The sequence below is a fragment of the Eucalyptus grandis genome, chromosome 5 (assembly GCF_016545825.1).
Source record: "Eucalyptus grandis isolate ANBG69807.140 chromosome 5, ASM1654582v1, whole genome shotgun sequence".
Classification (NCBI taxonomy): domain Eukaryota; kingdom Viridiplantae; phylum Streptophyta; class Magnoliopsida; order Myrtales; family Myrtaceae; genus Eucalyptus; species Eucalyptus grandis.
Genome location: NC_052616.1, coordinates 25,886,051 through 25,910,802, shown reverse-complemented (window position 1 = coordinate 25,910,802; position 24,752 = coordinate 25,886,051). Strand labels below are relative to the sequence as shown.

General features: G+C 39.1%; 1 protein-coding gene across 4 annotated transcripts; it reads left to right on the top strand.

Annotated features, from left to right (window-relative positions):
- The first annotated feature begins 1,368 nt into the window (after positions 1-1,368).
- LOC104444696 (uncharacterized ATP-dependent helicase C29A10.10c) lies at positions 1,369-10,450 on the top strand. 4 transcript variants are annotated; one of them, XM_039313147.1, is made up of 8 exons: positions 1,369-1,842; positions 2,450-4,015; positions 4,963-5,175; positions 6,100-6,358; positions 6,483-6,615; positions 6,700-8,466; positions 8,586-9,391; positions 10,101-10,450. In XM_039313147.1, exons 2-7 carry the CDS (start codon positions 2,614-2,616, stop codon positions 9,015-9,017), a joined length of 4,206 nt encoding a protein of 1,401 aa, XP_039169081.1. In that variant the 5' UTR covers positions 1,369-1,842; positions 2,450-2,613; the 3' UTR covers positions 9,018-9,391; positions 10,101-10,450. The 4 variants fall into 4 exon arrangements, with proteins under 4 accessions (XP_039169081.1, XP_039169080.1, XP_039169079.1 ...); XM_039313146.1 differs by lacking the exon at positions 10,101-10,450 and adding an exon at positions 9,602-10,087 and having other exon boundaries at positions 1,369-1,833; XM_039313145.1 differs by lacking the exon at positions 10,101-10,450 and adding an exon at positions 9,602-10,087.
- Positions 10,451-24,752: the final 14,302 nt, after the last annotated feature.

Below are 24,752 nucleotides of genomic sequence, written 5' to 3'. Positions count from 1 at the left end.
GCCTTTGGACCCATATAATTCGATTTAGGCTGAGCCTTTTACTAGGCCATCTTGAGAGAATATGGGCCTGATCTACACAGCCCGACGTGGCCCAGCCCAATTGCCACCCCATCTCATTATGTAAGTCCATATATTAGGTAAGCACAAAATTGTCTAATTCAGTGAAAATTCAACTATTAACTTTAGATTAAAAAAAATATTATAAACGTTATTTATTTATTTAGCTGAAGTTATTGGATCTATATTATTAAAACCAAAGTGTCATTTATATTCCTAAGAGAATCCCTCCAAGGCCCGTAGTTTGGGCCTTAGAGCCCACATAAGTTGATTGTGCCAGCCCGACTAGGCCTGGCCCAATTGCCAGTCTTCCTCATTATGTAGTCGATATATTAGGTATGAGTGGAATCATCCATTTAGCAAAGATTTAATTATTAACTTTATTTTATTTTTTGCTAAATTTTTTGGATCTAGATTTTTGTACCAAAAGTATCATCTATATTCCAACGAGAATCCCTCCCTTGCCCGGGTCAAGAAGCATTCAATGGGCTAGGTTGGCCCCCATTTTCCAGAATTACTATTAAAAACATATAATGCCGACTTATTAATTAGTCACCCACTTTCCTTTTATTCATAAACCCACCTCATAAAAATCCTTCTCCCATCTATTTATGGAACAGATAGTTGTTTAGAAATAAATTTAGAAATAAATAGTTGGTTGCTTGCCAGTTTTTTTTTTTTTTTTAAAGCTGATGGTTGTGTACAATTATTTATAAAAACAGCAAATCGCTTCATCCAAAATTTTGTTATCAACATAAAAATGCTTAGTTTTTAAAAGAGTAATATGAAAAAGGTTTATATATATAAAGGTGCTCGGCATGTGCATGGAAACTTAGTAAAGCTTTAAATCGCAAGTGAATCACAAGACAACTAACCAACCTCTGAATAAAATCCTACCGAAAAATCGCTATTACCGCTCTCGTCGTCTCTCATGAATCAAAATTAAATTACTAAGACTCACAAGCTTATAAATAACATCTCATTTTTTCATTTTTTTCATTTTCACTTTCCACTCTTACCTAATCTAGATCTAGCAATCTTTATCGATCCTAAGTTCCCAGTACAATTCTTTTCAAAATAAAAATAATTTAGTACGAAGAACAAACCGAACCAAACCAAATCACGCTTCAATATACCTGAAAAGATAAAATTAAAATATATTTTACGTACCTACACACATATATATATTATATATAATTTGAGCGTCAGTGAAATGACGTTTGACTAGTACTAGTAGTACTCGGCGAGGAGGAGGAGGAGGAGGAGGAGGAAGGACGGAAGCAAAAAAGGAGCTCGTGTCGTTTCACGCTTTGGTGAGGGCTAAAACCTAAAAACGCAACGCCAGGGCAGGGCCGCTGCTGCTCCGCCCGCTGCTGCCAAATGCCTACATAGACATTACGTTGGATATTCTCTCCCCTTCCCCCTTAGTCCAAAACCAAAACCCAGCCAAAGATCTCTCTCTCTCCTCTTTCTCCCCTTTCTCTCCTCTCTCTCTCTCTCTCTCTCTCTCTCTCCTCGTCCTCTTCTTCCTCGCCCCACATCATCACCATCGACGCCGCTCCCTCGCTCGATCGAATCGAGCTCCCCCTCTCCCTCTTCGATTCCGCCGATCGCCGCCGCCGCCGCCGCCTACGCCGACCGACGACGACCGTCTCCGCCGCCGCCGCCGCCGCCCGCCCGCCGTCTCCGGTGGGCCGTCCGAGGAAGCCGCGACAATCGGTCACCGGCGTCGCCTGGCGCCCTCGCGGTTTGATCTGGCTCCGTGCGCGCCCGCGGGTGAGTTCGGTGAGTTCTCTCTCGGCGCGTTGCGGTCTCCGCCTCCGACCTCCGACCTCCGACCTCCGACCTGGGCTCCCGATCGGGTCGGCGGGTCGATGGGGGTGGGGGCTCGGTTGTGGAATCCGCATTTGGTTTGACTAGCGGGGAATTAGGTTTTTTAATTTTTAATTTTTTTTTTATTGGGGCGAGATCGTGTAGGTGGTGCGGTGGGAAAGGGGATTGCCGATTTGGTCGGTTTAGGGTTTTCGTCGAGGCTGGGGGCTGATTGGGGAGATGCTTGCGATTTCGGTTTGTGATGGGTTGGGTTGGGTTCCTAAACGAAAGTTCAGGGTTTTCTCAGAAGACGAATTGGTTTGGTCTGATCCGTGGTGTCCTGGATCACATGAGATCGACCCTGGTGACACTGCTGTAGAATCTTTATCTTTGTTGACACCTCATGTGTCGAAGTAGCAATTAGGCAGCCTCGGGTATCTTTGATTGAGCAATTACTTTTTTTTCCCCTCCAGTGTGTATTCGATTCAAACATTTTTTGTTGAAGTTGCTGGTCTTTTGTTGTGTGTGCCTTGTTCCTACGTTGGATAGGCGTATAATTGTTGTCTTGTGATTTTTACAGGTCCCGTTCGGTCATCAGGATTATTTGGCTTCTCCCTGTAGGTATTTTGTTTGGACATACACATTCTGTCGGAAGTGTGAATTGTATGTTGAGGGGGCGGCGCAACAGTTGCCGGTTTAAGTTATATGCACTGACAATACAGTTTGTATGTGTTTACCTATGAGATGACATCTCGGGGAAGGCCCATGTTTGATCTGAATGAACCTCCTCCGGGGGATGATGAAGAGAATGACAGTGTTGTCAGCATGCCGCCGCAGAAGGCTCTTCCATCTTCAAATCCTCACAGTTCCGCCATGCTTGTGTCATCAGTAGTTCCTCAAAGAATTGCCAACAATAATGCTTTCTCACATGCATCATCTGTGTCAGGTTTTCAACCTTTTGTTCGTCCCAAAGCTGCTCATATCCCTGAGCTGGGTTGTGCTGAGCAGAAGAATGCGGGGGATAGGAATTCCGTTGCTGCCTCATCATTAAAATTGAGTGATGTTGAGGAGAAGAATCCAGCACGTCTTGAGGAGAAGAATCCAGTAAATCTGTTGGTTTCTGACTCTGTGGCAGGTCGTAATGTTGAGAGAGAAGAAGGTGAATGGTTGGATGATGATGGCGCTGCTGATCCACATAGATCTAGCAGTTTGCATGAACCAGGCAAATCTTCACGAGGAAAAGGAATGATTGAATTGGAGGATTCTAATGCTTCAGGGGTGGTTAATGAGAATGTTTCTTGCAATGGCAAAATTTCTGAAAGTGTGAAGGGTGAGAATTCAGCTTCTGCACCAGCTGGTCTAAACTTGCACCCAAATGATAATGAAAGCAACGACAGCCGCAATGTCGAGGGCAATGCTAAAATAGATTCTTCTAATGGTATTCTGGAGGAAGCTAGTGTAGGTACGAAACAAAAAGAAGTCAAAGGCATTGAGGCGAGCTATGCTCTGAAATGTGCAAATAATCCTGGAAAGAGGAAGATGGACCAACATAAAGAAGCTATGCTAGGTAAGAAGCGCAACAGACAGACCATGTTTCTTAATCTAGAAGATGTAAAGCAAGCTGGACAAATGAAGACTTCAACTCCAAGGCGACCAAACTTTTCATCAACTACAAGCACTCGTTCTGCGAAAGAAACTCGAACTATTCCTCCTCCTTCTGAACGTGTTGTCGAAAAACTGGGTCAATCCATATCTAAGGACCTGAAAAGAGTGGATGTATCTGCTATTGAAGGAGGCAATACTGCTGAGCAGAGTGATTCTAAGCCCGAATGCAATGGTGATGTGGATGCTGGAGTACTTGCTAAGCCTAAGAAACTGATTAACAATAATGACCCACCTGCTGAATTGTTACAACCTTCAAGGCAGAGTTCCTGGAAGCAACCCATGGATCCAAGACAGCTGAAAAGTTCTCCACTTCCTAACAAGAAGCCAGGTTTAATCAGTCAGATCTCCTTGGATTCAAAGTCGGTGAATAAGAAGCATCTTGGCCCCAAGAAGCAAACGATAATTAATTCTACCTATCAAGATACATCAGTTGAGCGCCTGATACGTGAGGTGACCAATGAGAAATTTTGGCAACAACCTGGTATAACAACATCAGCCATGCTTCCTGTTCACGTTTTTTAAAAATTGGTCACTGTGCACTGGAAAATTTTGCTGATGCTACGATGCATTTGTTTCATTCCTTTGGATAACTTTTTTCCAATAGTATTTTGATGAATTCAATGCTGGAAAGACATCAAAAGGGCATATTGTGCTGTGCAATCAAAACTCTTGACTTTTCATCATTGCCTTTTAGCTTCACTGAGAAGGGCCTTGGGCTTCCATGAAAGGCCATGCTTGTTACTTAGACATTTGTGTAGCACGTTGTAAGAACCAAGAAGGTTCATTTTTTTTGTGCAAGGTTGCTGTAAAGTTTACAGTTAAAATCAAGGGGCTGTTTTGGCTGGTTGGGCAGGAAATCAGTTTATAGTCAAGTCTGGTCTTTGCCTACTTAACCATCTCTGACCTAAACCAGATCAAACTGAAATCAACCCAATTCAACTGGTATAATGGGGATGATTGGACTGGGGTGGCTAAAGGCTAAGTCGTTACTTGTAATTTGAAACACTTGGTGAGTATAAGAGTCAGTTGGATGTTAGGGTTTCATCAATTATTGAAGTGATTCGGATCTGGATATTTCCTATTCATGGGAGTTTTTGGCATGAATGTGTGATCTGAGATCCAGACTAGAGTTAATCTTTCCACATATGAATTCTAACCCTTTCTTTGGTTGGCATGAGACTCTTGCGTGATTATCCATTCATTTACCTGCATATTGCAGCACTTGAGAACATGCATTTGATTTTGGAAGGGGCCCAGAATATCTTGGTCCAAATGCATGTTCTTTCATTTGTATGCAATCATACCGCAGATGGTGATATCAGCCTTTATTAGCCTATACTGTCTTGTTTGTTTCTGCAGGCAATGATATTTGTTTCAATTAGCTTAGTTATGTGTCTCATTCCTTGCTGGTTCTCTTACGTGTAAAAGGTGATGTGGCTTCTTGTGTTCCAGGGGAGACTGATCTACAGTGCGTTCCCGGTCGATTTGAGTCTGTAGAAGAGTACGTCAGAGTATTTGAACCTTTACTTTTTGAGGAATGCCGTGCACAGCTTTACAGTACATGGGAGGAGTTAACTGAAACAATTTCGAGAGATACACATGTAACGGTTCGAGTGCGGAATATCGAACGGAGGGAAAGAGGTAATAATACTTTTGCCAAATTGGAGGTGTTTTCTTTTTCAGGAATTTGGAACTTATGTTGCATAGTTTTGAAGAAATTTTACACATCTATCATTTCCATATCACTCTTTTTATGTACAAGATCGTTTTGTAGCCAACATTTTGAAAGGGTTCTGTCTGAAGTGGAATCACACTATGTAAAGCATGTTGCGCATTTGCTGCAGCAGTGGTGCTTTTATTATTTTAGGCCAGACTCTGTAATTGATTGACCTAAATAATAGCTGAAAGTGAGTAGGCCTGTTCATGGCTGATTGGATGTTGTACCTCTTTAACAGGTCAAGCATTTGGTTTTTACTTGGCTTACATGCTTCAGTCTTGTGAATTTGTTGTTTAAGAAACATTCTGACTTCTGTCTTACCCAGTGGGACGTTTTAATAGTCTGTCTAGAAATCGAGGATTTCTTAAGTCGGTCATTTGGATGCTGTTAGATGTGAAATCATTAATGCATGGCCTTGTGTATTCATAGAGTAAAAACTTTTTGAGGAATTGTGTGGTAGGCATGAGGCACAAAAAATTCATCTGAGAAAGTTCACATAAACCATGCTGCTCTTGTACTGGATTTAGATGTTGTGGACCTCTGACCTAGCTTTTGTTCTGTTGAAGTTCTTTTGTACCTACTCTTCCATGATGGATTTATGCTCATTAGGTGTGCTTGCAATTGAAGATTAGCACTTGCATGGTCTTATTCCTTACTAAGCTTTGTTTTAGCAGTTCAGGCATCATAGGTTGTAGAAAGTTAAGATGGTAAATGTACTAATTATGTCTCTCTCTCTCTCTCTCTCTCTCTCTCTCTCTCTCTCTCACGCATGCACGCACGCACGCACATGCGCGCGCACATGCACACATTTTTGTATGTATATATGTACTGACTAAATTATTTTTCAGGATGGTATGATGTGACGGTCCTTCCAGTAAATGAGTGCAAATGGATGTTTAAGGAGGGGGATGTTGGGGTCCTTTCAACCCCTAGGCCTGGATCATTCAGATCCAAAAGAAACAATTTCTCTGTCAATGGCGAGGGGGACGAGCATGAGATAACTGGACGTGTGGCTGGTACAGTTAGGCGATTTATGCCTATTGATACTCGTGACCCTCCTGGAGCAATCCTTCACTTCTATGTTGGCGATTCTTATGATCCCAGCAGGTTAAGTTTACCGTACTCAGCATTAGATTATTTTCCCTTGAATGGAATTTTTTCTATATATTATCTATGTTGTGTCATACCCATGTACTAACTCTAATTGTGTTCTCCTAATGGACATTTTCAGTGAGGGCAATGAAGAACACATCTTAAGGAAAATCCAGCCTAGAGGCATCTGGTTTTTAACTGTCCTGGGCTCTCTTGCTACCACTCAACGGGAGTATATTGCTTTGCATGCATTTCGTCGCCTTAATTTGCAGGTACAGCTGGAATTTTTTTGTTTTTTAATATAACTGCAATTTTACTTGGGTTAAATAACGTCTAACTGATTCTCTCCTTTTCAGATGCAAACAGCGATACTTCAGCCTAGTCCTGAGCAGTTTCCTAATTATGATCAGCAGATCCCTGCTGTGCCGGAGTGCTTCACTCAGAAGTTTGCGGAACACTTAAACAGGACCTTTAACGCACCCCAACTGTCAGCAATACAGTGGGCTGCAATGCATACGGCTGCCGGTACAAGTAGTGGGACAACAAAGAGGCAGGAACCATGGCCCTTCACTCTCGTCCAAGGCCCTCCAGGTACAGGCAAGACACATACTGTATGGGGTATGTTGAATGTGATCCATCTGGTTCAGTATCAACATTATTACAACTCATTGCTCAAGAAACTGGCACCTGAAAGCTACAAGCAACCTAGTGAGGGCAGTTCTGATAATAATGCAACTGGATCAATTGATGAAGTTCTTCAGAGCATGGATCAGAGTCTTTTTCGGACTCTTCCAAAGCTCTGTCCAAAGCCTAGAATGTTAGTGTGTGCTCCTTCCAATGCAGCAACAGATGAGCTCCTGGCTCGTGTTCTTGATCGTGGTTTCATTGATGGGGAAATGAGGATATATAAACCTGATGTAGCCCGAGTTGGAGTAGACTCACAAACACGTGCAGCTCAGGCCGTCTCTGTTGAAAGGAGAACTGAGCAACTTCTTGCCATGGGTAAAGAGGAGGTGTATGCCTGGTTGCACAGATTGAGAAGTAGTGAAGCTCAATTCTCTCAGGAGATAGCTGAAATTCAAATGAAACTCAACAGTGCAGCTGCTGCTATTCGTTCTCAAGGATCTGTAGGTGTGGATCCTGATGTTTTGATGGCAAGGGACCAGAATCGTGATGCATTGCTCAAGCAACTTGCTCAAGCAGTTGAGAACAGGGACAAAGTGCTGGTTGAGATGTCTCGCATCCTCATTGTAGAAGTAAAGTTTCGTACTGGTAGTAATTTTAATTTGGAAGAGGCCCGCGCCAGTCTCGAGGCAAGTTATGCCAATGAAGCTGAGATTGTCTTCACTACTGTTTCAAGCAGTGGTAGAAAGTTATTCTCTCGCCTTTCTCATGGTTTCGATATGGTGGTCATTGATGAGGCAGCACAGGCCAGTGAGGTGGCAGTCCTTCCTCCCCTTTCTCTTGGTGCTGCTAGATGTGTTCTGGTTGGGGATCCACAGCAGCTTCCTGCCACTGTGATCAGCAAAGCAGCTGGGACTCTGCTATACAGCAGGAGCCTTTTTGAGAGATTTCAACAGGCTGGATGCCCAACAATGTTGTTGTCTGTTCAGTATAGGATGCATCCACAAATCCGTGATTTTCCTTCCAGGTACTTTTACCAGGGACGCCTAAGCGATAGTGAGAGTGTAGTGAAGTTACCTGATGAGGTATATTACAGGGATCCATTGCTAAGACCTTACTTATTTTACGATATTACACATGGTCGGGAATCCCACCGAGGTGGTTCTGTCTCCTACCAAAATATACACGAAGCACAGTTTTGTCTCCGTATATATGAGCATTTACTGAAAACTCTGAAATCTATGGGTATGGGGAAGATTACCGTGGGCATAATTACACCTTACAAGTTGCAGTTAAAATGCCTTCAACGTGAGTTTGAGGAGGTTCTGAATTCAGAAGAAGGGAAGGATATTTATATCAATACCGTTGATGCTTTCCAAGGACAAGAACGTGATGTCATTATAATGTCGTGTGTTCGTGCTTCTAGTCATGGAGTTGGCTTTGTTGCAGATATTCGTCGAATGAATGTTGCTCTGACTCGTGCTAGGAGAGCTCTATGGGTATGGGTTCATCTACTCTGTTCTTTTACATTTCTGTTTTTTGCTCTCTCCCTGTCCTGTCCGCTTGTCAACTTACAGGGACAGATTCTGATTGTTTTTGTGTCTTTTTATCTTAATAGGTAATGGGAAATGCTAATGCTTTAATTCAGTCTGAGGACTGGGCTGCATTGATTGATGATGCCAGAGCCAGAAATTGTTACATGGACATGGATTCTGTCCCCAAAGAGTTCTACATACCCAAAGGACCGACTCTAGCTCCCCTGCCAGGTAAGGCTCCTTTGAATTCAAGGGGGTTGAGGTCAGGTGGGTCGAGGCATAGATTGACAGACACAAACACAGAGCCCAGGTCAGTGGTGGCACCAGAAGATGATGAGAAGTTGCCAGCATCCCTAATCTCTAGGAATGGAAATTTCCGGCCTCTTAAGCCACCTGTGGAGAATTCACTGGAAGGTGTTGATCAGGTGGGTGACAGATCAAGAGAATCCTGGCAATACGGTGCACAGAAGAAGCAGCAGGGTTCCTCTGGACCAATGTGGAAGAGAGATCACTAATTGCTTGTCCTCTTTGTATTTTGATCTTTGCCAAACTCAAGCTCCACCTTGTGTTCCGTTTATAAAAAACGCGGAATACAGTGCTTGCCTGAGGGGGAGAAAAGCTCCGATGGCTGGAGATGTTGCTGAAACGAGTGAAAAAAGGACAGAATCAGGTCTCCACTGAACTACTTTTGTTTGATAATTGAAAGTTTCTTAGGAGATTAGCCATAGAGAGGATCGGAAATCCGCGGCAACCCCACCTTGCATGGGAAACCTTGCTGCAACATGTCTGGCCAGTCTGCCCCTCTCGCTATCTTTTTGCTAAGAGCCAGGTATCGGGCCTTATGTGGGGATGAGATGTCTCAGTAAACTTGCTGGCGTCGGATTTTAAGGTAAGAACGTTGCTTTCTTAAGTAGTTTTTGATAATTACAGCATGGTGATAGCGGAGTTTCTACAAGTGTCAAAAAGAAAAAAAGTTATAAAGGCGCTCAGAAATCAGAAATGTGGGCATGAACGCAAATTTTATGCAGATTAGAAATTTAGAGTCATATAGTTTTTGTCAAAGGAGTGTTTGACTCTTGAATGGGCTCTGCTTGCTCAGGCTCTCTCAGTCTCTCTGGGCAAATACAAGTGGATGGTGGACACACTTCTCTGTGACTGCCCCTTCTCTTTAGTTGCACTGAAGCTTCTTAATATGTACGAAAGGAAGGGAATAAAAGAAAGAACGAATGAAAATACTTGTGTACTCGGTTGGAATGCTTTGCTCTTTCTCAAGGGGAAGAGAGGCATGTCCGCGACGGGGGATGCCTCAGCAAGGTGTTGGAGGGCATGGATTTGTATATAATGAATAATTTCCCTTTCATTTTGATTGTAACTTCATTCAGAGTAGGAATTCAATTCTTTGATTTAGATTAGTCGATGCATGTGCTTTTAGTTATATTTTATTTATATACATTACAATTGCCGACGAAAAGGGAAAGAGGCCTCTTATCCTTTTTTCCTCTTCATCTGCGACTCTTTTCGCTGTTGTTTGTAACTCAGGCAGTTCTCTGCTTGTCTAGGGGAGAGACTCAAGACTATTTATCTCTCTGGTTGTGCAGTGAGGATCCATACACCTTTGGACCGAAAGGGAATTGAATCGGCCTCCGATTCTGGAATAATAGCTTGGAGTGTGACCGCTAAAAGCCGTCTCCAATGTTTGCTAAGTACAGGGAGCGCCGCCTGACTGGTATACAGAACTAAGTCTGGCTTGTTTCCTGGGGGATGTATCATGCTCTTAACCTAGAAATATTAGCAAACCTTAAATTAGCAAGTGATGTTGAATTGTCCTTTGGACTTCCCTATTCCAGGCGAAGGTGGGGTGGGATCTTGTGATGGTGGGTTATATTGACTCCAGGGAGTGTCCTTCCATGCCAAAAATTGGCAATCGTTTGAACGAAGATTTCAATGTATCCGGTATCCCTCGCTCGAACCCACGTGGTATGTGAACTTCATCGGTTCATCTCACCTTGACAGATTACGTAGTCTTGCGTATCTTTTGAACGGATCGTCCCGTATGACAAATAGCTTATAATCTACGCGGCCTCTGGGCGTTGTTCATGTTTTTCTTTCTTTGAAGTCGTCACATGAGGACATACAGAACCGTCATACCCAGCGGCGAGACACAAATTGCTCATTTATATAAATATCTATACTCTTTTTTCTTTTTAACTTTTCCCTTTCGCTTGATGGAAATTTTTGGATCGAGGGGCCGTGGGCCACCATCGGCCCATGGGAAATCATTTAAGAGGGTGTTGCATCTTGCATGATTACAGGCTCAAATCCAGAAACAGTGTCTTTTTTTTCTTTTTCTTTTTCTTTTTCTTTTTTCTAATGGAGAAACAATTAGAACATTTGATAATTTGTCCACATTGATAGAAAAGTGTCAACGGGCGTATATTGCTATGCATGCATTCCGTCCCCTCAATTCGCGTGTTATGCCTCGTCTTACTGATTCTATCCTCTTCAGACGTAGATACCTGAGCCTAAAAAGAGGCCTCAAAATGTGAAGAAGAGGAAGAGCGACACAATGGCATTTACACAGCATTGGTGCTGCTCTACGACCTTTATAAGATCAAGAAGAAGCTTAAGAGGAGTAGTCTCAGCCACTTGTCTAGGCTTAGCAAAATTGTTCGAAAAGTCCTGAACCTTTTGTATTTTTGCAAATTCAACATTAAACATTTCAATTTTTCCAATTGAGTCCTAATTCTTTTTACCTTTTGCTAATTGAGCTCACCTAGCTAGTTTCGATTAGGAATTATTGACCAGGATGCTAGCTGTATTATGTGACATGATTAGTTCTAACGTGGGCATTTTAAAAAATATCTTGAATTTTTTTTAATGATTTTTATGATTTTTTTTCCTAATTTTTTTGCCGATGGCCGACAAATGGCCACCAGCTATAGGTGGTGCTTGGTGAGGTTGACTCCCTCCTAGGCCATGGTGGCCTCACTAGCCAAGGGTCGGCAAGGGCAAGGCAACGCTTGGTGTGGCCATGATGGCCTAAGTGAGGCTTGGCCTCACCATGTCTGGCAAGGCTATCCCTTGCTAGCCAACCCCTGTGGTCAGTGGTTGTTTGCCAACCACTAGGCAAAAAAAAAAAAAAGAATAGAGAAAAAGGAAAGGAAAAAAAGAAAAAAAAAGAAAAAAGTATAAAAAATTTAAAATAATTTAAAAATATTTATGGTAGTGCTAGTTATGCCATGTAGGATAAATGACTATAGAATTTGTCAAAAAGTTAGAAATGTAGGACCTCGTAACAAAAGTTGTTGATGAAATTAAATTTGATAGGTACCGGAATTTAAGGTGAAATTCTTCAATAAATAGTAACTTATTGTCTCCTTTTAATTGGACTTGATATGGTAAGAAGTCCATCTCATTCGACTAGATGATACGATAAGCATGTCCTCATTAAATGAAAAGGACAACCATTCATTTCTAGTCATCTACTCATTCAACAACCATAATGAATCTATGAGTATATGAAGGTGTTACAGTAACTCATCTCAACACATCACTACGCTAGGTCACAAAGCTGTCAAAACTCATTGTGAGAGAGAGGCTAAGAATATTTTAGGTGTTAGTAACCATGGAAGTAACAACATCCAAGAGATTGGGGTGAATGATATTTGTGGTGGCTCTCATACTATGCTTGTCCATCAACGCCGACGTGGCCATATCTAGGGAATGCACGTTGACGTGTGCAGCTTACTATTTCTTTGGACCCAAACTGTTTCAATGCAATCTTGAATGTCTCACTGGTTGCCAGGGAGATTCTTTTACATTTGCAGCATCGAAGCATTGTGACATGGGCTGTTTTTTTGTCTACTTGCCTTCACTACCATCCAGATAATAATCTTTGAATCCTCATCGAAAATATAATGTAACATCTTTTAGATCTGTCATGATTGCCAATCACAATTGTTTCACAACTGAGAAGGAATTCCTGGTTAGGTAAAAAACAACGTGGCAACAGCATGAGTTGGCACGAGTCGGTGCTGTGGCGGTGATCTAGTCTGGTTGGTGCAGCGGTAGCACAAATAACCAATGCTGTGGCAGCGATCTGATCCTAGTTGAAACGGCGTGAAGGAAGTTGGGGTTTCGCTCTAATACCATGTTGAAAAGCATCGCTCATTTTTTCTATATAAATTGTGTTTACACGGCCATATATATATGTACAAATACTACTAGGGTAACTATCGCCTATTAGGCTAAATATTAACTTTCTATATGTATCACTCCTACAAATCAACTCATGCTAACATATTTATTTATTATCTAATTGACCATGAGTGAAGTACATTTATACAAAATTTCAATTGTGAGAAAAGGAGCCTACGCTCTATTATCCAAATTTAGATTATGATATGTAAATATAATAGAAAAGGTAACCTTTAGAATAAAACCATGTTGGTTTGGTCACAAATGTGTCTTCACACTATCAGAGTTTTACTATGTATGAAAGAGTTGCTAGAAATTTTGCGGAAAACCATGATCTTGATAATTGGGATCAAATGCGAATACGTGTAAATTTTGTACTGACCTCCAACTATTGATGGCATCAAGAACAGATATGCATGAGCTTAAACAATCATGAATAAGCACTTCTAGCCAATTACCCTCTCGACATTGATGGTGTGCCCTCCGATTATCAGATAATCAAAATAATCAGAATAATGAGAAGGTTTGGTTTAGATGTCCCATTTATATGCCCTTACAAATCCTAATAGATATGGACAATCTCTACAATTATCGGCTAATAGATTTGGATAATAAATCCTCAATGAAATCTAATTTAGGCAATTTTAAACAGAATTTGGGATCATATTATATAAAATTATAACATTTTCCCACTTGATCCCAATTTTCATTGAATGAAATTGTGAACCAAATCTACAAAACTTCACGCTGAAAATAAAACACACAAATCATGTTGATAAGTCCTCTTAGAATGAGTATTATCTTTCATGTATCGCAATATGTCTCACCACCTCATATGTGATAATATAACATAGTGAATAAACCTTATGTTTATTCTAGGCTCAAAATAATTGAATGTATACAATTGTATTGAGAAAAATATCACGAACGAATAAAAGTTTCACAATTTTTTTCACGTAAAGAAAAATTAAATGATTGGACCAATGCCCATTTTGATTACATTATCATTATAACTCATTGGTGGCATTCCTTTAGTTAAAGGATGAGCTATCATCAATTTAGTGTGTTAACACCTAAATTTGACGATCCAATTAGTTGTTTGTTGCATAAAAAATTGGGACTAAATTTAAATTAAATTGCATTGCATATCAAAATAATTGCATTTAAATTGGATCGACGACAAATGGACTTAATTGATTAGCCTTGAATTTTATTGAGCCCACGAATTTGGCCAAGTCCATGGATGAGAATCACGTTATGCCTTTCACATCATGGCTAAAGCTTGTATGATATGAAGAGGATATTGCATTATCAAGAGAATATTGCGATGACTTCAGAAAGGAAAAGATTTGACATGAGGTAATATTCAGTCAAGCAAAAGGGAAGGAGGAGATATATTTGTCCAAACAAGAATAAGCTTTCTCACATATAAAAGTGGACTTGATATATTAAGGGAGATATTCTTCGTCAAAAAGAGATCATTCATGAAGATTCGTAGCAGCACGAAAACGTGGAAGATCAAGAACAAAAGATTATTTCTCAGTGGTGTAAAGACAGAACATGAAAGAAAGAGAAATGGAGAAATCGGAGGATCTTCCGAATATTCACAGAAGTTTGAGGTTTAGGAATGGACATTATAGAAGGAGACAAAGAAGATGTCTTGACGGAAGAAGGGTTTTTTTTTTTTTTTTTGGGGGGGGCTTAGAGAAAGGACAAGTGAGAGAGAGAACGTGAGATAGAAAGGAGGCCTTCAACTTCGGTGGGTCTTTAAACGCCATTGCCGACGCCCGCAACTCGCTGCTGCCCCCCTTCTTCCGGCGAAATCCGCCCCTCAACGCCCACTTCTATTCAGCCACCAACGACACTGCTTGCTCACGTCACTCTTGCCGCCGTCCACACCATCGTCCCTGCTGCACCACGATTGCAAGGCCCGCTGCCACTCCCGGGTCCACGACGAGACGCGTCCTTCTTGCTGCTCCACGATGGGCCAAACCACCGGCGGCGTTACTACTGCTCGCTGTCCCCATGCAAGTCCGCCAGCCCTCCCTCCTGAGTTGCCGCGCCTGAGGTGCCTCCACAAAGCCGCGAAAAGCCTGACCCCGAGCCGCTGTTGCGTCCCTATCGTCAGCAACGGTCGTGCTGTGGACCCAACTAATGCCAACTAGCCGATATAACAATTCCAACGATCGCTCGCATGGGCACCGGGAGCTACAATTGACGCCAGAAAGACTAAACTGAAGAGCACCCTGTGGAAGGAAGCAGACAAAAGTTGACTTTTGTTGTTGTCAGTTTCCAGTATCGATCCAAGAAGGCCACACCAAGAATTACCAGTGTCCAAAGCCCACGAAGCCGCCCGTGATTGCCTTCCCACAACGAGACAGTCCCACCTTGGCCGTGGATACCGTCCGAACCCCCTGACGCCAACCGTGGTTCCCGCTCGTCTAAATCGAGTCGATTCCGCGAGCTTTCTATTCTTGCAGGTTCATTGGTTGTGAGCATGCTGCCGCGAAGCCTATCTCGATGCAAGCCGCCGTTTGTGAATTCTTCGCGCTGGTCCCGTTTTGGAAGCAAATAATTCGAACAAGGTAATTTTCTTGAACCAAATTTCAACTCAATATTATAGCCTAAATTGGAATATTTGATGCTACTAGTGATTTCATTGACACTTTAGGCATTATCCAATAGAATATTATTGGCAAAAAATCATAATAATTACCAATTTGATCCTTAAGATTTCGGATTTTTTTTTTCAATTATTTTGATCTTTTTTGCGCGTTGATGATGTTTTAACTTTAAAATTATTATAGTTATTAATTTAATCCGTGAGACTTCGGATAAAATTTTCAATTATTTTGATTTTTCTCACATGTTGTGATGTTCAAGGTTAGAATAATTTTTAATTTAATCCATGAGACAATATATATTTTTTTCAATTATTTTAACCCTTTATGTGAATTCTCGACGAATATCTTGAGTAGGTTGAATATAATGCCTATATTTAATAATTGCATGTTTTGGAAAATACCCCCAAAAAAAAAGAAGAAGATCAAATTGTCTAGGCTAGTTTCCTAAATTAGGATTGCATATATATATATATATTTTTGGATTAGATTGCATATTAGAATATATAGGATTTCTAGTTAATATTGCCTAGCTTGAATAGGATTGCATGTTTAGATAGTTCTAGAATATATCATAATTGATTCTAAATAGCATTTTCTTTTATAGATAGGGTCCTAAATGATGCTTTGCATGTTTAGATAATGTTGCATCTTAAAATTTTTTTTTTTTGAGATATGATAGGGTTTAGGTCTAATTAATCCCTAAACTTGATTAGATAACTATTTTATTGAGATAGTTTAATTAGGGTTTTTTATTATTTCGAATTTTAATATAAAAAGACAAAAATAGCTTGTGCATGTCATATAGGCTTTAAATTCAAGATAAGAGAAAACCCAAAAGAAAAAAAAAATTGCTTGCTTTGGTGTGTTTAATTCCTTTGGTGCAATTTATTTGATTCATTAATTGTTTAATAATGGTTGCGTGAACATATTTTTGAAAGTAAAAGACAATAGGTACTAAAAGGGCGTTATAGTAATCTAGTGTAATCAAATCCCTGTTCCCACAATCTTTGATTCATAGGATTAAAAAAATTATCCTATTACTTATGTGTTTACTTGACCTACTATAAACTGATTAGTGGCGATTCTTAGATAAAATTCATTTGTATGCTAAAAAATTAAACCTAAGTTGTGAATTTCTGAGTTAAGTTTAAGTTTAGTAATTCATTAGCCAAACCCTAAATGGTTCACCTGATGATAGTTTGTGACATAGTGCTTACATGTTCTATGATGACTTTTTTCTCTTTAACACGTTCTTTGATGGTGAAGTATTTGATGTCAATGTGTTTGCTTCAACTACTACTTTTATGGTTCTTAGCCATGAAAACTGCAATTGAATTGTCGCAAAATATTATCAATGGCCAAGCGATGGAATCTACAACTCTAAGCCTTAATATGAAACTTTTCAATCGGCAAAAGAACGCTTCAAGTGTCAGTTTAACTTACGAAAGTAAGACTTAAGTGTCAAAATCGGAGAAAAATTAATCACTTAAGACAAAACTCCGACCAAAATGTGTCAATTTTTAAGCAAAGCAAAGTGCAAAACGGCATCATTTTGCACGTTGATGTGACTAGACAATGCAAAAACGACGTCATTTTGGTGCTGACATGATAAAAAATTATATAAAAATTAATTAAATTAAATTTAAAACTAAATTTATTTAAAACATTTAAATATAAAATAAAAATATTTAAAATATTTAAAATATTTTAAAAATATATAAAAATTTTAAAAATATAAAATTTAATTAAATTAAGTTTAAAACTAAATTTATTAAAACATTTAAAAATAAAAATAAAAATATTAAAAATATTTATTTTTTTTTAAAAAATAAAAATTTAAAAAAGATATAAAATTAATTAAATTAAATTAAATTAAATTTATTTAAAACATTTAAAAAATAAAAAATTTAATATTAAAATTTTTTGAAAAAATTAAAAAAATTGGGGAGGCGGTGCCTTCTCCCCACCGCCTCCCTTTTTCTAATATTAAAAATTTTTATTTTTAAAATTTTAAAATAAAATAAAATATAAATTTAATTTAACTAATTTTATATCATTTTAAAAAAATTAAATTTTTTAAATTTTAAAATTTTTTTTTAATTTTTAAATGTTTTAAATAAATTTAGTTTGAAACTAAATTTAATTAATTTTTATATTAAATTTTTTACTACGTCGGCACCAAAACAACATCGTTTTGCACCCGTTTCGCCGAAAATTGACGCGTTAGCGTTTGGGCCGGAGTGGCACTTAAGTGATTAATTTCTCTCCGATTTTAGCACTTAAGTGTTACTTTCGTAAGTTATGGAACTTTAGGGGTTTGCGCGTCCTTTTCAATTACACACCATGTGAGGTGGTATCAAAACAGAAAACAAACTGTACCTCCATAGTGAAAGTGGCAACCAAAGTTTGTTTTGCATTCTTCTAAGACAAGGTTCCGCTAGCAAACATAAAAATGTTTCCCGATGTAGATTTACGGGAATTAATGCAGCCAATGAAGTCTGAATTCGAGTAACCAACTACATAGGCATGTGTCCATTTGTATCTTGAATGTACCTTATCACATTCTTTCCAATTCTCTAGTGGTCCATACCTAGATTACTCTAGTATCTTCCCAATATTCCCATAGCAAAGGTAATGCCAAGTTAGATGCAAACCTGAGTATACATCAAGCTTTGACAGAGAAGCATAAGGAATGTTCTTCATTTGTTCCATTTAAAAATCGTTCTTGGGGTATTGGTTCATATTAGATCTATCACCATTCACAATAGGTGCTATACTTGATGAACAATATTTCATTTGGAATCTCTCTAAGACTTTATTAATATAGGTTTCTAGAAATAATTCTAATATACCTCAAAATTTATCCCTATGGATTTTTATGCAAGTGACATAAGATGCATCATTCATATTCTTCATGTCAAAACTCTTAGAGATGAATTGTTTCACCTAATGTAGCAACCTTTTGTCATTGGTTACAAGTAAAATATCATTCACATATAGGATAAGAAAGCAAATCTTACTCATACTGACATTTTGGTATATATATTGATTCATGATTTTTCTATAAAATCAAATGAAAAGATAATCTTGTGGAACCTCGAATATCATTGGTAGGATGTTTGTTTCAAGCTATATAGAGACTTTTAATCTTGCACATCAAATGCTCAACATCACTAAAGAAGAATCCTTATGGTTTCATGTAAACCACTTTATTTAGTTTTCCATTGGAGAACACCGTTTTCATATCCATTTAATATAACTCCATGTTAATATGAGCAGCCAATGTCAAGATAATATGAAGAGAATTTTCTTAGATACATGAGAAAATGTCTTTGTTTAATCGATCATCTCCTTTTGAGTGAATCCATTGGCAATGAGTTTGGCTTTGCATCTTTCAATGTTGCCTAATGACTCTTTCTTATTTTTGTAGACATATTTACAATCAATAGCATTTGCATTATTAGGCAAATCAACTAAACCCTAAATCTCGTTAGATGCCATATAACTCATCTTTTCTTTCATGGCATTGTATCACAAATTGAATTTATCACAATTCATAGTTTGTAAAAACATTTTAGGATCATTTTAGCTCCAACTTTATAATCAAATTTTTGTAGATACACAATGTAGTCACTAAAGATCGCTAATTTCTTCATCCTAGTAAATATTTTTAATGTTGCATCAACATTCTCTTGAGAAGTCTGTCGTCTTACTAGATGCTCAACAGTTTCTAGTAATTGTTGAACAGCTAGGTCTATTGGATAAATATTAGTAGCTTATGGATCTTCAATGATTGGTTGTTCAACAACTAGTTGAATTGAAGGGGCATTGTAAACAACAACCAATCCAATACCTGAAATAGAAGGTTGATTATCCAAATGATTGTATTAAGAAACAAGGTCCTTGAATTGATCTCTCCCACTAATTAGGTCATTCTCAAGAAACTTAGCGTATTTCGATCTACAAACCTAGTGGTGTGGCATGGACAATAAAACCTGAATCCCTTGGACTTTTCGGATATTCAATGAAATACCCACTTATAGTCCTTAGGTCTAACTTCTTTTATTGTCGATTATAGATTCTTACTTTAGACGAGCATCCCAAATGCGTACATGTCGTAAACTCGGTTTCCTATATTTGAATAACTCAAAAGGCATCTTAGAAACAACCTTGGTCGGAACTTGGTTTAATATGTACACTTTTGTTTTAAAACCCTTAGTCTAGAAAGACCTAGGAAGTTTAGAGCTTCTAAGCATACTATGCACCATGTCCAATAAAGTTTGGTTTTTTCTTTCTACTACACCATTCTAGTATGGGAACCAAACCGTACTAGTCCGGGAACCAAGTATAGTATATTGGGCAATAATCCCATATTCTTCAAAAACCTTCACAAAGGGACCAAGTGCTTGTCCATATTCAGTGTATCTACCATAGTATTCTTTACCTCTATCTAATCTTACAATATTAATTTGTTTACTGCATTGTTTCTCTACTTTCATTTTAAACACCTTAGAGATGTCCATCACTTCATGCTTATGACGAAGCAAGTGGATATATATGAATTGTGAATAATTATCAATAAAAGAGATGAATTATCTTTGAACATTTGAGTCCATATCTAGACTACAAAATTTTGTATGTATGATTTTTAATATTTCCGTATTCCTCTTGGCACATTTTTTTGACTTGTTGGTTTGCTTTCCCTTTATGTACTCCGCACAAGTGTCATACAGTCCACACAAGTGTCATATTAAGTAAAATCTAAAGTATCAAGTAGTCAATTAATTACTGATCGCTTAATTCTATCTATGAAGATATGTCCCAATCTTCGATGCCACAAAATAGAAGAATCATCATTCACAATACGTCGCTTTATGCTAGCATTATCATGAACATGCGTGCTATTATAAATAACATTGTCTTGTAAATTAATTTGAAAGAGACTATCAAACAAAATAACACTCCCAACAATTTCAAATTTATATGATAAACTGAATGTTAAACCTGAAAATTCAAAGAAGTATCCCAATGGTACCATTCTCAAAACTAAAATTAAATTCCTAGAGAAACTAGAAAAATAAAAGGTTCTTTCTAAATTCAAAACAAAATTATTATTAAGAACTAATCTACATGTCCCAATAACTTTTACATGTGAATGCATCTTGTTTTCCAAGTAGATGCTTTATTCACTTCCCGTTGGTTTCTGTCATGCCCCAAACCCCGAGTACACAAACATTCCTCAGCGGTCGACTAAAATTGCGACGTTCCCAGGACACGTTGCCGACCCTTTCTTTTTGTACACATGCAAAAGTGAAATTTAAACATATACTCGAACAACAACAAACATGTGATAGAAAAGTAGGACAACCAATTTTCACAAAACATGCTTTATAAACAAACCGGGTTAACCTACAGGTCTATACACACTAGTTTGTCTCCTAAAAAGAAACTACTAAGCCACCTAGGCTTTGGACCCTTTTGCCTTGAGCTTCGGGTTCTCCACACTAGGGATCTGAAAATATTTAAACTACGACGGGATGAGAATAAATCTTAGTGATTCAACACCCTAAACCCCGATTAGAATGAGAATTTACCTAGAGGCAGCCTAAACATGCGCTATATAGGACTTGCCTCAGCTCAGCACCTCATTGCACATTAGTACATCTCATATATCATATGTATGCAATAAATGTATTCAATAACTGTAACACCTCATAATATTCATCAATTATTCACAGGGGTTCCAATTATAAGGTAAACCGTTATGACACGTCCCATTTCGTGCCATACAATTTTGTCCCATAATTAGGCGCGACTATCTCAATCACTCACACGTGTCTCAGTTATTACAACCTATCGTTTAGATCCAACTCAATAGTTGGCAGTCATCCGGCATAACTAGGCATCGTCTCACCCCATCGAGCACGGCCTTGTTCGCGTAAACGCATCAGGATGGCATTCCATAAGGAGCATCGGTCCGGTCTCTACCACGATTAGGCGTCCGTTGTCAAGGGCATATGAACTCAATCGGGCATCGTCCTGCGTAAATGCATCAGGACGGGTTCACTACCCCGTGTAAACGCATAAGGGAGGTGATTACACGCACATCCATGCTCGGCCAAGAATATCGTACTTTGCACTCAAATACTTCCATTTCAAATAATGGACTTGGCCTATTTTTTTTCATATTAAAAATTCCCGATGAAATAATTGTACGTGGTCACATAGTCAAATCAATCCATAAAACACAATACTCTCCCATTTAAAAATCCCACGATTTTATATAGTATATAAAATATTTTTGGCATAAAAACCCAACACCCAATATTTTTCCAATTAAATACCCAAAAATCACTTTTTGCAATACTAGTCCAAATCGACAATCAAGCACTCAATTGCACAAAATCAACGCATCCACGATGATCAGCTTAAAACTCTGATAACTAGCTATCCCGGCCCAATTTACGCTAATTAAAATTTATTAAATAAATTGCAAAATATTTAAATTAATGCACTTAATTAATTTAATTAAGCTAACCGGACTAACCTAATTGAGCTAACTAAGTTAATCTAATTAATCTAACTACATAACGTAACTAACCCCTAACTAATTAATCTAACCACCTAGTTCATCTAACTAAACTAACCAACTAAATAGTTACACTAACTAAATCATCATAATCCTAATTAACCTTAAACTAATCATCCTAAGTGTAATTAACTTCCAAATCAGAGATTAGGATGTTAACTCACCTAATTAGCAAGAAAACAAATCCTAAGTGACAGCGGCGTGATGGCGGTGAAATCTCGTGCCTACGGCAATTCCAAAGGAGGCTCGAATGAGGTTGAAATAAGCCCAACATGGCTTAGCCAAAAGCTGAGATCCGGCTGGAAGGGCTTAGCGCAAGGAGGTTGTGGCGGCTAAATGGCTTGGGCTGGCTGTTGTTGCAAGCAAGGATGGACGGCGGCTGTTGGACGCCGGGTTGGAGCTAGTCGATGGTCGCAGCTAGTGGCTAGGGACGGCGAGTGGCAGAATGTCGGGGTTGGTGAGATGTGAGGTGGATGGCTGGAACGGGCGGAGTTGAGGCAGTCGCTTGGTGCTGGACTGAAGATGGGCGTGCGGTTGGTTCGGTGGGGGCTGGCTGTTTTGGCTTGGTTTAAAGTTGCAGCAAGGAATGGGATTGAAGAAGATGAAGTGAGGAAGAAGAAGAAAGGAAGAAGAAGAAGCAGGACATGTATTGCAAGGGGAGGGGCTGGTTGATCAACCAAGGAGGGAACGAAGGGCGGACAAGAGGGTTTTGAAGTCAAGCATGCAAGGCAAATATCTTTCACTTGAGTGCTATGCCAAGAAAGTCTTCTACCCCCTTAAAGTCAAGGCATCAACCAATGGTGATTTTCCCCTCCAAAGCTTCAGAAACAAGCCAATTTGAAGGCCAAAAATAGTAGCCCAACAGTCCCTACGAATTTCCCTTAATTTTCCTCCCAATTTCTCACAAATTAATTCAATTTTGTGGGCAATTTATCCCCTTGAAGTTGCCATACGAATTTCCACCATTTTCTCCACAAATCCATCCATTTTGAAGGCCAAAAATCCACATAAAAGTGGCCATCCGAATTTCCACAAATTCTTATCAAAGGTGGCCCAAAAATCCCTCTAACTCAGCCCATCCGAATTTCTTCCATTTGAATTTGCCGAATTTGATTTTTCTGCAAAATTCCTGGCTCAACGAAATTTCTTCAAAAAATGAGACGAGGTCTGAAAAATAAATTGTGACACGCTTGAATGTTCGATTCCCGAAACCGAATTCAATTTTGTGGTTAAAATCAACCGAATGCAATTTTAGTACAATCCAACCTACTGGGTAGCTTTTAGGGATTTTATTGCGAGTGTATCCTTTAACGGCTTCACCCAATATGTTAGTTAACTCGTGAGTGATCAGCTCAGAGAAAAAGGACCATAGGTGCGTCGATGAAAAGCCCATTTCATTTTATTGAGATGGGGTCAAAAATTCAAGATATCACAACTCTTCCCATCTTATAAAAAATTTGTCATTGAAATTTAAATCATTACAATTCTTTTTCAAAAAGGTGGGGATATTGTCATCTCATCAATTCTTCGCTTTCCCAAGTAGCTCCTTCTGTCCCATGGTGTTGCCAAACCACTTTCACCAAAGAGATTGTCTTAGTACGTAGCACTTACTCTTTTCGATCCATGATCTGAATTGGCTTTTCCACATATGACACTATGTTGTTCATGTCAGCATGTGGGTCGGGTCAAGTTCATACTTTCTCAACATTGACATGTGGGAGACATCATACACCTGAGCTAGTCTTGGTGGCAATGCAAGACGATACACCAAAGTCCTTATTCGCTCCAGAATCTCAAAGGGACTAATGTACCTTGAGTTTAACTTCCCTTTCTTGTCAAAGCGCTAAGTATCCCTCATTGGTGACACTTTAAGGAAGACATGTTTACCAACTTGGAATTCCAATGATGTTCGCCGCTTATATGCGTAGCTGTTTTGGCAATTTTGAGTGGTCTTAAGTTTTTTCTTGAATGACTTTAACAGCGTCCACTGACTGTTGAACTAACTTAGGGCTGGTAATTTTCCGCTCTTCGACTTCATCCCAACAAATTGGAGTTTTGCACGCTTTGCCATACAACGCTTCAAACGGTGCCATCTGCATGCTCTACTAATAACTGTTGTTGTAGGCGAACTTAACTAGATGAATTTGTTTCTCCCAACTTCCCTTGAAGTCTAGTACACAAGCTCATAGCATATCCTCAAGGGTTTGAATTGTCCTCTCAGACTAGCCATCCGTCTGTGAATGATAGGCCGTACTGTACTGTAGCTTCGTTCCAAGGCAGTTTGTAAAATTTTCCAAAAAGTGGCTATGAACTTCAGATCTCATTCAAATGTAATTGTCACTAGTACTCCATGCAGACGGACTATTTGGCGCATGTACAATTCAGCATATCTGTCCAATGCAAAGTCCTTTGTACAGCAATGAAGTGAGCATATTTCGTCCATCTGTCGATTATAACCCATATCGAATCATTACCTCACTAACTCCTTGGTAATCCCATCACAAAGTCCATTGTGATATGTTCCCATTTCCACTCGGGAACCTCTCAAGAGGTTGAAAAAGTCCTCCCAGCTTGCAATGTTGGGCTTTCACTTGCTGACACGTCAAACATTTGGCGACATGTCTAGCAATATCCACCTTCATACCGGTCCACCAATAGTGTTGACGTAGGTTCTGATACATTTTTGTATTGCCCGGATGAATGATGTAACTGCTACGATACGCTTTTAACAATTTCTCCTCCTTAAGCTCCGCATCATCAAGTACACACAATCTTCCACGAAACTTTAGTATCCCATCTTTAGAAATCTGGAAGTTAGCCTTCTTCTTTTATGCATCTTC